General features: G+C 27.6%; 2 protein-coding genes across 2 annotated transcripts; both read left to right on the forward strand.

The window, feature by feature from the left end:
* The first annotated feature begins 6,355 nt into the window (after positions 1–6,355).
* On the forward strand, positions 6,356–7,639 carry LOC112730520 (anthocyanidin 3-O-glucosyltransferase 5). The gene has a single exon (XM_025780600.1). The coding sequence runs from the start codon at positions 6,356–6,358 to the stop codon at positions 7,637–7,639; it is 1,284 nt and encodes a 427-aa protein (XP_025636385.1).
* Positions 7,640–8,620: 981 nt separating this feature from the next.
* On the forward strand, positions 8,621–14,065 carry LOC112728188 (anthocyanidin 3-O-glucosyltransferase 5). The gene is made up of 3 exons (XM_025778231.3): positions 8,621–9,340; positions 10,633–11,046; positions 13,375–14,065. Exons 1-3 carry the CDS (start codon positions 8,669–8,671, stop codon positions 13,894–13,896), a joined length of 1,608 nt encoding a protein of 535 aa, XP_025634016.1. The 5' UTR covers positions 8,621–8,668; the 3' UTR covers positions 13,897–14,065.
* Positions 14,066–15,002: the final 937 nt, after the last annotated feature.

Below are 15,002 nucleotides of genomic sequence, written 5' to 3' on the forward strand. Positions count from 1 at the left end.
CAAGGCTGTGAATCGTCATCTCCTTCATGTTTTACTGTTTTGTATTTCACTTTCAATGTATATCTTTCTTAGTTTTCTTTGAGAGGTAAAAGGCAATAAAAAAAGGCATTTAGAAAAAGCCATAAAGTGAAAAAGGTTTAGAGAAACACTAGAGAGAAAAGTCAAGAGTAATTTCAGATTTCTTTTGGTTGTATTTTCTGTCTTGAGTCATGTATCTGAGGGATATCCCTTACTAAGTTGAGTAAGCACTTAGTGTGATGAGTCTAGGTATTAGCATAGCCAAGTCAAGTTTATGTTGAAACTTGTGTGCCCAAATGGGATTACGTTGAGTCATAGGAAATTGGTGTATGTAATACTTGGATTGATAGTGAAAATTCTACCAATGTTTATGGTGGAGACTGGATATAGGTTGCATTGCACAAGGTAACTGAACCAGGATATATAGCTGTGTCACCTTCTTCCTCTCTGCTCTAGTTTTGTTTTTCTGGTTTTTATGAGACAAAACAAAATTGTCTCCTGCATAATTCGCTGTGCATACTAAACTGAAGCCAAGCTTAATTTCTGGTTTCAAGGCTTAATTAATTAAAGTTAAAGAAGGTCATAGATTCAACCCCTCTTTTCTAAGTCATCTGGAACCTTCAACATAGAAAAAAAATTCGATGATTCACATTCCCAAAATATTTATAGAGGTCACGATGAATGAAAGATCTATTTCGTTATCATTTCTAATTATTAATAAATATAAATGATGAATAATAAAATAATAATTATAAAATAAAAAATAGATTTTAAAATTAAATATTAAATGAAAGATTAATGTATAAATAAAATTGAATAAGGACTATTTAGACTATTTAGTAATTATTAGGGATAAGTATTGTTTTGGTCCCTAACGTTTAGGGTCGGAATCAAATTTGTCTTCAATGTTATTTTGGATTTAAAATCGTCCCCAACGTTATTGTGTGATGAGGTAGAAGGAGTAAGATGTTTTTTTTAATTATCAAATTTTATAAAGAATAAGTTTGTCAAAAATAATAATTTTCATACTAAATTTAATGTTGGAGACTATTTTAAATTAAAAAAAAAAGGTTAAAGCCAATTTCAATTTTGACTTCAAATTTTAGAGGCTAACAGAGTAATTATTAAAGTATCGTTTTTGTCCCCAATGTTTGGGGTAAGTTCCAAAGTTGTCCCTAACGTTTTAATAGTCCTATTTAAGTCCCTAACGTTTCAAAACTGACTCAATGTTGTCCTGCCGTTAGGGATCCGTTAACAGAATTGACGTCAGGACAAAATTGAGACGATTTTGAAACGTTAGGGACTTAAATAGGACGAAAACGTTGGGGACAAAAATGATACATAGAAATAAATTTAAATTTTATCATTCAATAATATCAATTTTTTACTATACATAGTATTCAATGATTTTTTAATCACATCTAAGTAAATTACACTTAATCATATTACTTTCATTTTAAATAAATTATTTTTTTATAATTTTACTTTTAAAGATTTTTAGTTATCATAAAATGTTTGTAGAATGACTAGTATATAAACTTACAGAAAAGAAAAAAATAATATATATACAATAAAATATAAATTATACCTTTTGTCTCTAATGTATCAAAATTCTTTAAAATTATAAAAGAATAAATTTATTTAAAATAAAAGTAATGTGATTAAGTGTAATTTATTTAGATATAATTAAAAAATAATTGAATACTATGTACAGTAAAAAATTAATATTATTGAAAGATAAAATTAAATTAAAATTTATTTTTATGTATCATTTTTGTCCCTAACGTTTTTGTCCTATTTAAGTCCCTAACATTTCAAAATCGTCTCAATTTTGTCCCGCCGTCAATTCAGTTAACGGATCCCTAACGGCAGGACAACATTGAGTCAATTTTGAAACGTTAGAGACTTAAATAAGACGATTGAAACGTTAGGGACAACTTTGGGACTTACTCCAAACGTTGGGGACAAAAACGATACTTTACTCTTATTCTTAAATAATAACAATAAATCTTTCCTAAAGTTCATCTAAAACTCTAAGTCACGCAAGGAGAGTTAGAATTATCTTACTTTTCCATCACTAGTGAAATCAAGATCATAGATATCTAACGACTTCACTTAGCAGTTGAAGTCATCAGGTACAATCTAAATAAACCTCTCAATACATCTATAATTTTTTTAATTAATTACAAGTATAAACTTAGTTTAAGATTACATACCTTGTCATGACAAAAAAAGGAAAAATTATATATCTTGGGTGTAGAATAGTACTTAAGTCTTAAGGGTAACTTCAGATATGTATTGGAACTTTATTTTTATTAATAAAATCGACCAAAAACAAAATTAGCAGTTCTAAGTTGCCAACATTGGTTGCTAATTAACATTGATAGCTTGTGTTGGCTTAATGGTTGAAACTTGAAAGTTGAAACACCACCTACTTATAACTCCATATATAATTAATCAATTACTCCCCAAGCTTCCACCTCTAAAGCATCATGGGGACTGGTAGCTGCCCAAAACCTCAAGTTGTTAAAAAAAAATGTGGATGTAGCATGCTTCAGTTGGCAAAGTTTGGAGAAGTTTGGGCCACTGTGTAAGCTTGGAATTTTGAATTTTCTATTGAGTGTTGATCTGTTGAGAGTGAAAATAAGAAATTTGGTAACTTCTAATGAGTTGTAAGTATTGTAAGACAAACACTTATGCATATACACAAAATTAATTACTAAATTAATTATTATATATTTATATTAACACAAAAAAATTAACTAACAATTACTAAATCAGTTATTATATTAACACAAAAAAATAATTATGATATATTTGTATATAAATATACGTGATATTTATATATTTTTTAATTAACTAATTAATCACAAAATTAATCAAACTTACTATAGTAAAATAATTATACTTATGATAGACAAATAATCAAGTTTGTTTACAGTAATATAATAAATTTTGTTTATGAGATATCAAATATGCATTTCTATATGTAGTGGTTGATTAATGTTTGATTTTTAATGTCTGTGTAGCAATAATTGGTTGTAAAATAGTATGACTTTGCATCATTATAAAGTTTCTAATGTTATATAATTAAAACTTTTTATTATTACTTAAAAGTGTAGGTTTAACTTCGAATATAATTTGTTTTGTAGTGATAAATCTAGGTATAGACAAAATTAGACCTTCAGTTTTTAATGAATGGAATTCTGTGTATCATAAATTAGTGATAAATAAAGAAAAACAACCAAAAAATGCTACTAACAAAGTATGGAATATTCACCACATTGAACAAATGGACAAATTAGCTGAACAACTTCTTTTCAACACCAATTAGATCCATGAACTCAAATCAATTTCCGTACATACACCTCAATAAAAATTAATTTAATTTTCTTTATAGTAAAATTTAAATAAGTTTGGTATCTTTTTTTTTGGTATCTAAGTTTGTTGTACTATTGATCAATGCTAGCAAAATAAAAAACAGTAACTTTATTTTTAAAGAGAAGGTAAACACTTTTATTTTCATATTCTTTTCCTATTTCTATTACTAATTCAATAAAATTTTGAATTTTCATTAACTCATTACCTCAGTTGACATATGGTTGACACCGACCAGAAAGTCCATTGCAAAATGAAGACTTGAAGCTCCCAAAAAGGCAAAAACGACAATTGGAATATAAGATGGGAATAGTAGCTAAAAATAGAAGTTGAACTTGAGGTTTTGTAAAATTAAATAATCAATTATCAGAATAATAAATCTGTTATAAACTTATAATAAAATAGTTAAACTTATATTAAATGAATAATAAATTTGTGAGAAAGTATTTTTATACTTTCTCTTAATAGCGTAAATAATAAATTAAAAAATAATTTTAATTTTAAAATTATATTTTAAATTAACTAAGTTTAATCATAATAAAAGAAAAAATTAATTTTAATTTTAAAAATTAAATTTGAATTAATTATGTTTAATCTTAATTTTGAATATTTTTTATTTTTGTCGCAACCCTCTCTTGTAATTCTATGCCACCCTTGCCGCTGTATCGCGACCCCAGTGTCTCCCACAGCTGTTGTCTAATTACTTATTTCTTATCAACTAAGTCGGATGTTCATTTTACTATGTATGCTGATGGTTCTTTTCATTCTAAAGTAAATATTTATTTGGATATATAGTTTACTTGATTTGTTTGATTCTGCATGCACATACTCCACAGAATGTTCAAACTTTAGTTTCACCAAAATCATTTCACCGCCATAGCCCCTGTGACGACGCTCATCGCCGTCTCCCCTGTGACTCCGCTCACTGTCGCTAGCACGAACTTCTCAACACCACATTCACCCGCCGTCACCGCAACAAAGTCACCTTCTCCTTTTCTGTTCCGCCGCTGCCCCAATACACTTTTGTCCAGCATTCTCCCCAATGCCGCGTCCCTACCCAGCGTGGTTTCTACCGCAGCCTCGAACCAGCACCGATCGTCCTTCTTGCCGCGTGTCTTCAACGACCAAACCCGATCTAGTCCGTTATTGCGCCACCACTCTCCCACCCGTGAATCTCCTGTTTTTATGGTGTTCGTACTTATTTCTTTTTTTAAATCATATATTGGAAGGAGAAAAAATTGGAGATTTTCTTTGAAATAAATGTGTTATTGGACCTGCGGTCCGTTGTTCACAATCCCGAGCAGAATTGCAAACTTGTTATTAACACATTTATTTCTTATTAATTAGTAACTAAAAAGTAGTAGCTATACAACCAAACTTTAGTATAGAAACTATTTTGATTATATATAAATAATATCCTAAGGAATCAATGAGAACAATCGGTTCAACTCGCCCTAAGATTTCAAATGATGTTAGCTACAATGTTGAGCTACTATTCTCAACTTACATTCCAAACTTTTGATCAATTGAGTCAAAACTGCTTTGTCATTAGTGCAATTTTTTTTTTTTTGGCATTGGACTTTCTTGTTTGTGCCAACCATATTTCAGCTGAGGTAATGTGTTATAATGAAAATTTAACATTTCAAATTAATAATACAAATATGGAAAGAATATGAAAATAAAAATGATACTATAGTAGTGTGATCATCAGTTTATACTTTATAGTTTGCATTGACATTTAAAAAAACAAATTGTTTACCTAATCTTAAAAATGTTGACGCCTCTTATTTTTTGCCAATAAACAACTATACTCTTTAAATTTAATTACTAAGTCAATTATCATGTATTTTTAATATATATTTTATATTTAATTTTATTATTTATATATAAAAAATTAATTACTAAATCAGTCATTTAAATAAAATATATATTAAAATATAAAATATATATTAAAATAAATTAAACAATATTTATATTTATATATAAATATATAATAATTAATTTTTTTATATAAATATAATATTTTTATTTTATATTTTAATATGTATTTTACATAATTGATTTAGTAACCGATTTTTTACATTAAAATAATCATATGTGATGAAAGGTCGTTTTTGGAATGGAATGCAGGGTTAATTATCTTATCTTATTATGTTCCTTCGTTTTCTTTGCTCATGCAATTCAGCAACATAGAAAATACTCAAAATAGTATAATGTGATATCATCCAGAGATACCAATTGGCCACATTGATTAATTGGCCACTCCTTCACTCAAAAATTAAAACGGTCCTGAATAGTCAAAAGTCAAAACCTACTTGTCCATTGTTGGTTGAAAAAAATAAATTGTTACATTATCAATGCTGACTTTTCACGGTGTAACTAATTAAAGAACAATATTAGCGAATTTTTTTTTTTTACTAAAAATATTAGTTAATTTTTTAAAAATTATTTTAAATTTTGTATTCTAAATAAAAAAAATTATAGACTCTAAATTTTAGAAAAATTAAAATTAAAAAAAATTGACTAAAATTTAATCACTAAAAAAAAAAAAATTAAAATTTCGTTCTGTATTTTTTTTTTAATCAAATAGTATGGTTATTATATAATAAAAATGTTGCATGAGTAGTTATAAAAATAACAAATTATATCCATCCATCATCCATGGTAAAATCTCACTTATAAAAGCAACAAAATAGGTCCATGAATCATCAAATCTCACTTCATCTAAAGCATAGTTTCATTCATTATTTCTCTTATTTACTTTTCCATAATCATGTCAATCATAAACACTCATGCTGCACTTGTTTGTCCACCAGGCTTGGGTCACATCATCCCTTTTCTTGAACTTGCCAAAAAACTTGTGTCACACAAGAAAATTACCAAACTTACTATGTTCCTATCTTCAACCAAGAACAACTCTTGTAAGCCTCAAATAGCAACAAATATTATTCAATCATTAATGAAGCCTGACCTCTTTAACATCATTCATGTCATTCATCTCCCACCTATTGATGTTCCTACTAATACAAACACAGGAACAAAGCTAGCAATCATAATGAGAGAATTAATCCCACATCTTTGTCATGAAATCTCCACTATGACATCACCAAAACCAACAATGCTCATCACAGAGCTATTTGGATCACTAGTGATGCCTATTGCTGAAAAATTCAACATGTCAAAGTTTGTTTTTTTTAGTTTTAGTGCATGGAATGTTGCACTTGCACTTCACACCCCAACATTAGATGAAGTAGTGGAAGGTGAGTACACAGATCAAAAGGAGTGTATCCAAATTCCTGGTTGCAACCCCATAAGACCTTGTGATTTGTTCACACCAATGCTTGATAGGAATGATCAATTGTATCATGAATATCTCCAAATTTGTGAGCAAATAAGAAAGGTTGATGGGATTTTTGTGAACACTTTTGATGAGCTAGAGGCTAAGACAATTGTAGCACTAAGAAGTGGAAAAATATCTAAGATACCAGTTTATCCAATTGGGCCATTGATTAGGGAAGCTAAGAAGCAAAATTGTGATGATGAAAATAGAAATTATGTTATTGATTGGTTAGACAAGCAAGAAGAAGAGTCAGTGATATATGTATCATTTGGTAGTGGATATACAATATCACATGAACAAGTCAAAGAGATGGCTTTGGGGTTGGAGCTAAGTGGGAAGAAATTTGTTTGGTCTTTAACACCACCGTCCACAAAAGCTGGGGATGATCATTATCTCACGGCAGGCGAGGATGTCGAATCGAATGGCGTCCCTAAATCTCAAGCATCAGTCAGTGTTTTCCCAGATGAATTCTACAGGATGGAAGGCAAGGGATTGATGGTAATGGATTGGGCACCACAACTGGAGATTTTGAAGCATTCATCAACTGGAGGGTTTTTGTCACATTGTGGATGGAACTCAATACTAGAGAGTGTGTCATGTGGGGTTCCAATTGTGGCGTGGCCTCTATTTGCAGATCAAATGATGAATGCTGAAATTATAGCTAAAGATATTGGAATTGGAGTTAGATTGAATGTGACACAATCTGCAAATGTAGTTGGAAGTGAAGAGATAGCAAAAACTATATGTAAGATAATGGATAAGGAGGACATTGAAGGTTGTGCAACGAGGAAAAGGGTTAAGGAGCTTAAGAACATAGCAGAAAAAGCTTGGTCTCAATATGGTCCTTCCTTTTGTGAAATGACAAATTCATTTGTGAAAATAAGTCAGACACATGGGATGTGATTATTGACAACATTAGTGTAACCATTCTATTAAAGTAATGACAATAACTTGAGAGTTAGTAGTTAATAAATGAATATTTATAAAGTTAGTTGGTAATCTCTTTATAAATAGTGTGACCTCTTGTCTCATTTAAAAATAGCAAAATCAGTCATACCATAATAAAATATATGCTGAAATATAAATACACAAAAATAAATTAAATCACACATGTATTTATACACAAATACATTGATGACTGATTTTAGTGTACAAATAACATTTTTAAATTTTTTATCAATTACTCTTATTTACTGCGAATCATATCAAATTAGATAAAGTTTCGTTCTAAAAGTTGTTATCTACGTGACAATCATTCATAAATAGACACGTCACAATAATTAACAATACATATAAATGTCATCGATAAATTTTATATGATGAATTAAAAGAAAAACATAATATATTTATTATTTACTATCCAAGATGATTAGATTGATATTTTTTTATCTTCGGAGAGTAATTAGTCTGACGAAATTTTCAAAAATTTAATTGTTACTTTGCTCTTTATATTATTATTAAAATTAATGTAATATTTTTACAATTTAATCATATCTTTATTTTTTATTTTTATAAATTAAATTATATTATTAAATAATAAAAAATATAACCTTCATTTTAATTTTAGTTATACTTTTTACTTTTTAAATATGGTCAAATTTCGCATTCATATCATGTATATAATATCAAAAATATTATTTGTACATAAAAAATAATTAACCACTAAAATTAGCTACTAATGTATTTGTGTATAATACATATGTAGTTTAATTTATTTTCAATATATATTTATATTCTAACATATATTTTATACTGATTATTGATTTTAATGGCTAATTTTAGTTTACAACATAGCATAGCATAGTAGACATGATATACATACATAAATATGTATAGCTCACAACCCAATTGGCAGAGCATATATAGAGTTCAAAGTACCCTTCATCAATCATTTGACTTCAAAATTTCATTTTATCTTTTACTTTCACATCCATGGCCCTCTCAAACTCTCATCATCATCATCATCATGTTGCACTCTTTTCTTCACCAGGAATGGGTCACATAATCCCAATTCTTGAACTTGCCAAACACCTTCTCACACACCAAAAAATCACTATTACCAAAATAACCTTATTCATTCCTTCAATCAATTCATCATCATCCAAAGCTGAGAAAGATGTTCTCCAATCAACCATAAATCAAAACATTTCAATTGACATAATCCACCTTCCCCCAATTGACATATCCAACCATATTAGTAATAACGTTCTTGATCCTAATAATATTGTAACCTTAGAGACCAAGATAGCAATCACAATGCATGAAGCACCAAAACTCTTTGTAAGTGCAATTTCCAACATGAAATTCAAACCAACCATGATTATCACCGATTATTTCCTAAGCCAAACTCTTCCTCTAGTGAAGAAAATGAACAATATGGAAGTTCCTATGTACCTTTTTGCCCCAACAAGTGCATGGCTTGTTGCACTTGGTTTTCACTCACCAAAGTTAGATAAAGAGGTAGAAGAAGGAGAATATCATAGCCATGGAGAGACACCAATATTAATCCCAGGTTGCAAAGGTATACATCCTAGTGATTTGTTCCAGATGATGGAGGACAGAACACATAGGTTGTATCTTGAGTATCTTCTCATGTGTGAGGCGGTAATCTCTCTCATAATAAACTCAATAATCTTTTGATGAAAATATGCTTTGACTTGTTATAATTTTTTAATTTCTAATATGTTACTAATCGTTATCTCTTATGCAAGAATATAGCATATACAATTGAAGTTTGGATGATGTCTATGTTTGTCTTTATAGCATGTTAAATTAAGCTTTTCATTACCAATTATTGAGTTGGTGTAGTGGTGAAAATATCTAGACCACATAATACTAATAAGGTCTTTTAATATTATTGTCAGAAATTTTAAACACTCAATAATATAGCAACTTTTTAATAATTTATTAGTTTCTATATATAAGCTTTTATGGTGTAGATTCAAGTTCCCACCATAGTCATCATGTGGGGGCCTTCTCGATATGTTCATCGTTTTTTTTTTTTTTTTTTTTGGTTTATAGCTCCAATTTAGATAAACAATTTAATTAATATTTTTAAAAAATAACTTAAATAATAAATGTTTATATTAAAAATAACTTATATTGTTTAGTTTTTTAGTTTTAAAAGTACTTATTTTTAAAAAAATGCGATAAAAAAATTTTTTATTATGAGAGAAATTTTTTTTTTTAACTTCTCCATAAATACTTAAGTAACTTTTTACAAAGCTATAATTTAATTTTAAAAATTATACCAAATATTAATACTATTACTTTTCATAAGTCAAAAACAAAAAAAAAATTTATTTTTTGAAGTTTCGCAAACGAATCTATAATATAGCTAGGTTAATTTAATTTGAGTGCTTAATTAGCATTAAATTCTGAAGGGCTTCTCTAACAATGTGATGTTGTACATTGTCTATTTTGTTTTCTGAAGTTTTACCCTTTATGGGTAGACTCTTCACTTATCAAATAAATAAATAAAAGTTGAAAAACTAAAAATAGATAATTAATTAAAAAATTTAGAGAATAAGGAAAAATATTGGAATGAAAAACACTCTTAATAATATATAGAATTTAATTTTAATACATTCATAATATAAAGAATACATAGCTATTCAATTATGTTTATATATTTAAAAATTAGTTACTTTTGTTGATGTAATAATATACTATTAGATGAGTGTACAAAACTCCTTTGCACTATAATTGCATAAAAATTAAATTAAAAAGTATATGAAAAAACCGTATAAACATATATACATATATTTGAAGAAAAAACTATCAATTAACATCCATCTTGTGTTATCCATCTTTAATCAAGCCTCAAGCCCCATTGTTTGTAATTTTTTTCTTTATAAATAAATATGTTAATAATAACTTATATATATTTGGAACAGTTAACATTGGCTGATGGGATTTTTGTTAACACATTTGAAGAGTTAGAGCCTAAGACACTTGAAGCACTAAGAAGTGGAAAAATAACAAAGGTACCCATTTTCCCAATTGGGCCAGTGATAAGGGAAACTAATAAACAAAATAGAAATCATGTTGTTGATTGGTTAGACATTCAAGAAGAAGAGTCAGTGATATATGTTTCACTTGGAAGTGGATACTCAATGTCACATGAACAAATCAAAGAGATGGCTATGGGGTTGGAGCTAAGTGGTCAAAAATTTGTTTGGTCTTTGAGGCCACCATCCACAAAAACTGGGAATAATAACTATTATCTCACAGCAGGTGAGGATGCTGAAACAAATAAAAAATGCCACTCCTCAGTGCAAGAGGCTTCAACTCAGATGGATATTGAAAAGGTAATGTTCAAATTTTTGTGTGGATTAATATAAGTTGATAGGGTTAATACTCAAATTCGTTTTTGAAAGATCACGCGATCTTCATTTTCGTTTTCGAATGATTTTTTTAATCAAATTCGTTTCTGAAAGATAAAATGTAAGTCAAATAAGTCATTTTGTCAGAAAGTGTCACGTGGCAGGTCAGTCACTTAACATGTAAAAAAATTTTTAATAGTCAAAATAGTCCTTGAAAGTCTAGACGTAAGTCATTTTCATCTCTCAAATTTTAAAAATTAGTCAAACTAGTTCTTATATAATTTTTTTTTATTTTTTCTTTATAATATTAAATTTGAAATATTTTTTGATACTACTAATTTTAATAGAAATATAATTGACAAACAAAACATTAGTAATCATATATTTTCTTCTTAAAATTTTTTTCAATAAAATTATCTCTCTTCTTTAATTCTTCTCAAAATCTCTCTTATTATTTTCTATTTTAAAACCTTTTTCTTACATTATTACATTTTGCTGGAATATATATATACTCAAAATTAAAATGTATGTATTTATTAACCTAAACAAAGTTATATACTTAAAATCAAAATTTATGTATGTTAAACTGAATAAAGTTATATCACTATTTTTTTTCTACTACATCTTTTTTTTTTCCATTATGATATTACATCCTATATGTAAGTAATACCATTACATCTTATATGTAAGTTATACCATTACATCCTATATGTTTTAAAAAGATGTAGTAGAAAAAAAATTGTGGTACAACTTTGTTTAGTTTAACATACATAAATTTTGATTTTGAGCATATAATTTTGTTTAGGTTAATAAATACATACATTTTAATTTTGAGTATATATATATATATATATTCCAGCAAAATGTAATAATGTAAGAAAAATATTTTAGAATAGAAAAGAATAAGAGAAATTTTGAGAAGAATTAAAGGAGAGAGATAATTTTATTGAAAAAAATTTTAAGAAGAAAAGATACGATTACTAATGTTTTGTTTGTCAATTACATTTCTATTAAAATTTGTAGTATCAAAAATATTTCAAATTTAATATTATGAAGAAAAATAAAAAAAATTATATAAGGACTAGTTTGATTAATTTTTAAAATTTGAGGGATGAAAATGACTTACATCTGGACTTTCAAAGACTATTTTGACTATTAAAAACTTTTTTACATGTCAAGTGACACGTGTTGCTGACCTGCCACGTGGCGTGCCACGTCATCATGCCACGTGGCACTTTCTGACAAAAGGACTAATTTGACTTACATTTTATCTTTCAGAGACTAATTTGATTAAAAAAATCATTCGAAAACGAAAATAAAAATTGCGTAATCTTTCATGGACGAATTTGAGTATGGACGAATTTGAGTATTAACCCTAAGTGGATATAATATCTCATTGTGTTCTACTCCCCTCATTCCATAATATCTAATCTCACTTGTGATTCTTAAAGTTTCAAATATCCAACCAAAAAAAAAGTTTCAAATATAATATAAATTTAATTATGATATATTGACGGAACAATCCTATTAAATGTATATTAAAATTAGTTATTATGTATTAAAATATAAAATACATATTATTGAATTAAACAATATATGTATAAATATATAATTAATAACTGATTTTAGTATACAAATAGTATTTTTGTTAACAAATATAAAGATTTTTATATGATTATCTAATTAGATTCATATATTTAAATGATCTTTTAAATAATAAATCTATAAATATCAGTAACTTTTATTTATGTGACAGTATACGATTGGTTTGTACAAAATTGTTTTACAGAAAATTAAATTAGTATAATATTTAAATAGTATTAATTTCGTTTTCTAAATTTACTCCTAATAATGATGTAATTTGAAGAAAGAGAATAGGTGTAATAACAATTGTATTAATTGAAATTTGTCTTTTTAGGTGAGATTAATTTAATTTGGTCTATTCACGTAATTTCTATTACTATTATCGATTTTTTTTTCTTGGTCCTTGTGATTTTTAATTTTGGCACAGATATTATAAAACAGAAAAAGTATTTTAACATGTTGTAATATAAATACACATTGAAAATAAATCAAACTATACATATATTTATACACATCAAATACATTAGCGACTGATTTTAGTGACTAATTTTAGTGTGCAAATAATATTTTTGAATCACAATATATTATTCCTAGATAAACTTCTTGTTTTCAATAAATTTAGATGATCCTAAAAATGTGTTTCTTTGTTCAAGCTATAGGTAGAATTAAATCAATCCTTATTTTTCAAAAATTGTGTTCATATTATTTTCTTACTAAAATTTTTTTCAGATAAATGTAGACGACCTTATTCTTAAAAGCGAAAATAGCAAAACAAATGGTGCTACTAAATCCCAACAACCAAGCGATTTTCCAGAAGAATTCTATAGAATACAAAGCAATGGGATTGTTGTAATGGATTGGGCACCACAATTAGAGATTTTAAATCACGCATCAATTGGAGGGTTTGTGTCACATTGTGGATGGAACTCAATCATAGAGAGTGTTTCATGTGGTGTTCCAATCATTGGTTGGCCACTATTTGCTGAGCAAAGGATGAATGCATCAATGCTACAAGATGAAGAAGTTGGCATTGCAATTAGATTGAATGTGTCAATGTCTACAAAGATTGTGGGAAGTGAAGAGATAGGAAAAGCTATAAGGAAGATAATGGATAAAGGGGATATTGAAGGGTGTGCAATTAGGAAAAGGGTCAAGGAGCTCAAACACATAGCTCAAAAAGCTTGGTCTCATCATCATGGTTCCTCTTATTTTGCACTTTCAAGAATCGTTAACTCAAATGGTGTGTCATAATTACTCATTGGATATTGGACAAGAAATCTTTCTTGGTAAACCAAACTTATGTATTTTGGAATAAAGAAACTGTAGACAATCCTATGATATTGTTTACTTTACCAAACAATATTAATAGACAAAATAAAAATTGAGGCATTTTTCATAAAGTGCTGGATGCTTTCAAATATCTTTGGGTCCAGCTGAATTTTAATCTGCCATACAAATTTTTGGTTTATCACTTGGGATATGGCTGGGTGTAGTGTGTGTGTTTTTCTATGTAAGGTTTATGGTTTCCATTTTTTTTTGACATGGCCCATGGACTTACGATTCAAAAGTGGTAGAGAAAAAACAGATAACATAGAATTAAAAAAATGCGATAGTGTGTGTGTGTGATGTAATGTCTAGATGTGAAAGTTGTTCAATCTATCTATAAAAAAACTCCTCAATGGTAAATTAATATGGGTTAGTCTAATATTTAGTTTATTAGTATTCTTTGACCGGTTGGACTAAAAAAAAATCGGTGGTATAGTCAAGTTAAAAGAAAGGGGCTTCCGACCAAAAAAAAAAAAAAGAAAGGGGCTCGTTTTTTTGTTAACAAAAAACTGTCGATACACAAGAAATATCGAGGTTCAAATCCTGGAATGAAAAATTTTAAAATTAACTAGTTATTACTTATTAGCACACAAAATCTTTGTCTAATAGTTATGATTTTGTCTTGCTATATATATAGATTTGAGAATTGGCTGAAGTTAATAATAGATGAAAGTATGACATTATTAATGTTGAGTGTATAAATGTGTAGTGTGCGTAAATATTGTGATGCATAAACTGTAATTAGATTCATAAATTGAGTTTTAATTTTACTTCAATAGTATTTAGAAAATTCACATCACTTTTATCTGGTTTTCGAAAATACGTATCAAATACAAAATACACCATTTCTTTTCATTTTGTTGGATAAGGAACGTTTACCCTTATCAACTATCAATATAAAATATATTAATAATTAATTTTAATAGTTAATTTTAGTATATAAATAATATTTTCGTTTAAATTAATATTAGATTATGCATAAAGTATATATGAGTGAGGTTAGTTTAGATTTAAGAGATAATTGATTCCAA

Source organism: Arachis hypogaea, chromosome 12 (genome assembly GCF_003086295.3).
Source record: "Arachis hypogaea cultivar Tifrunner chromosome 12, arahy.Tifrunner.gnm2.J5K5, whole genome shotgun sequence".
Classification (NCBI taxonomy): Eukaryota; Viridiplantae; Streptophyta; class Magnoliopsida; order Fabales; family Fabaceae; genus Arachis; species Arachis hypogaea.

What these genes read in the sequence shown, in the direction of transcription:
- LOC112730520 (XM_025780600.1), top strand. Translation starts at nt 6,356, where the DNA reads ATGAAGCCTGACCTCTTTAACATCATTCATGTCATTCATCTCCCACCT.
- LOC112728188 (XM_025778231.3), top strand. Translation starts at nt 8,669, where the DNA reads ATGGCCCTCTCAAACTCTCATCATCATCATCATCATGTTGCACTCTTT. An exon ending in ATCTTCTCATGTGTGAGGCG is followed by an intron (nt 9,341 to 10,632) that starts GTAATCTCTCTC and finishes TATTTGGAACAG; the next exon opens with TTAACATTGGCTGATGGGAT. An exon ending in CTCAGATGGATATTGAAAAG is followed by an intron (nt 11,047 to 13,374) that starts GTAATGTTCAAA and finishes AATTTTTTTCAG; the next exon opens with ATAAATGTAGACGACCTTAT.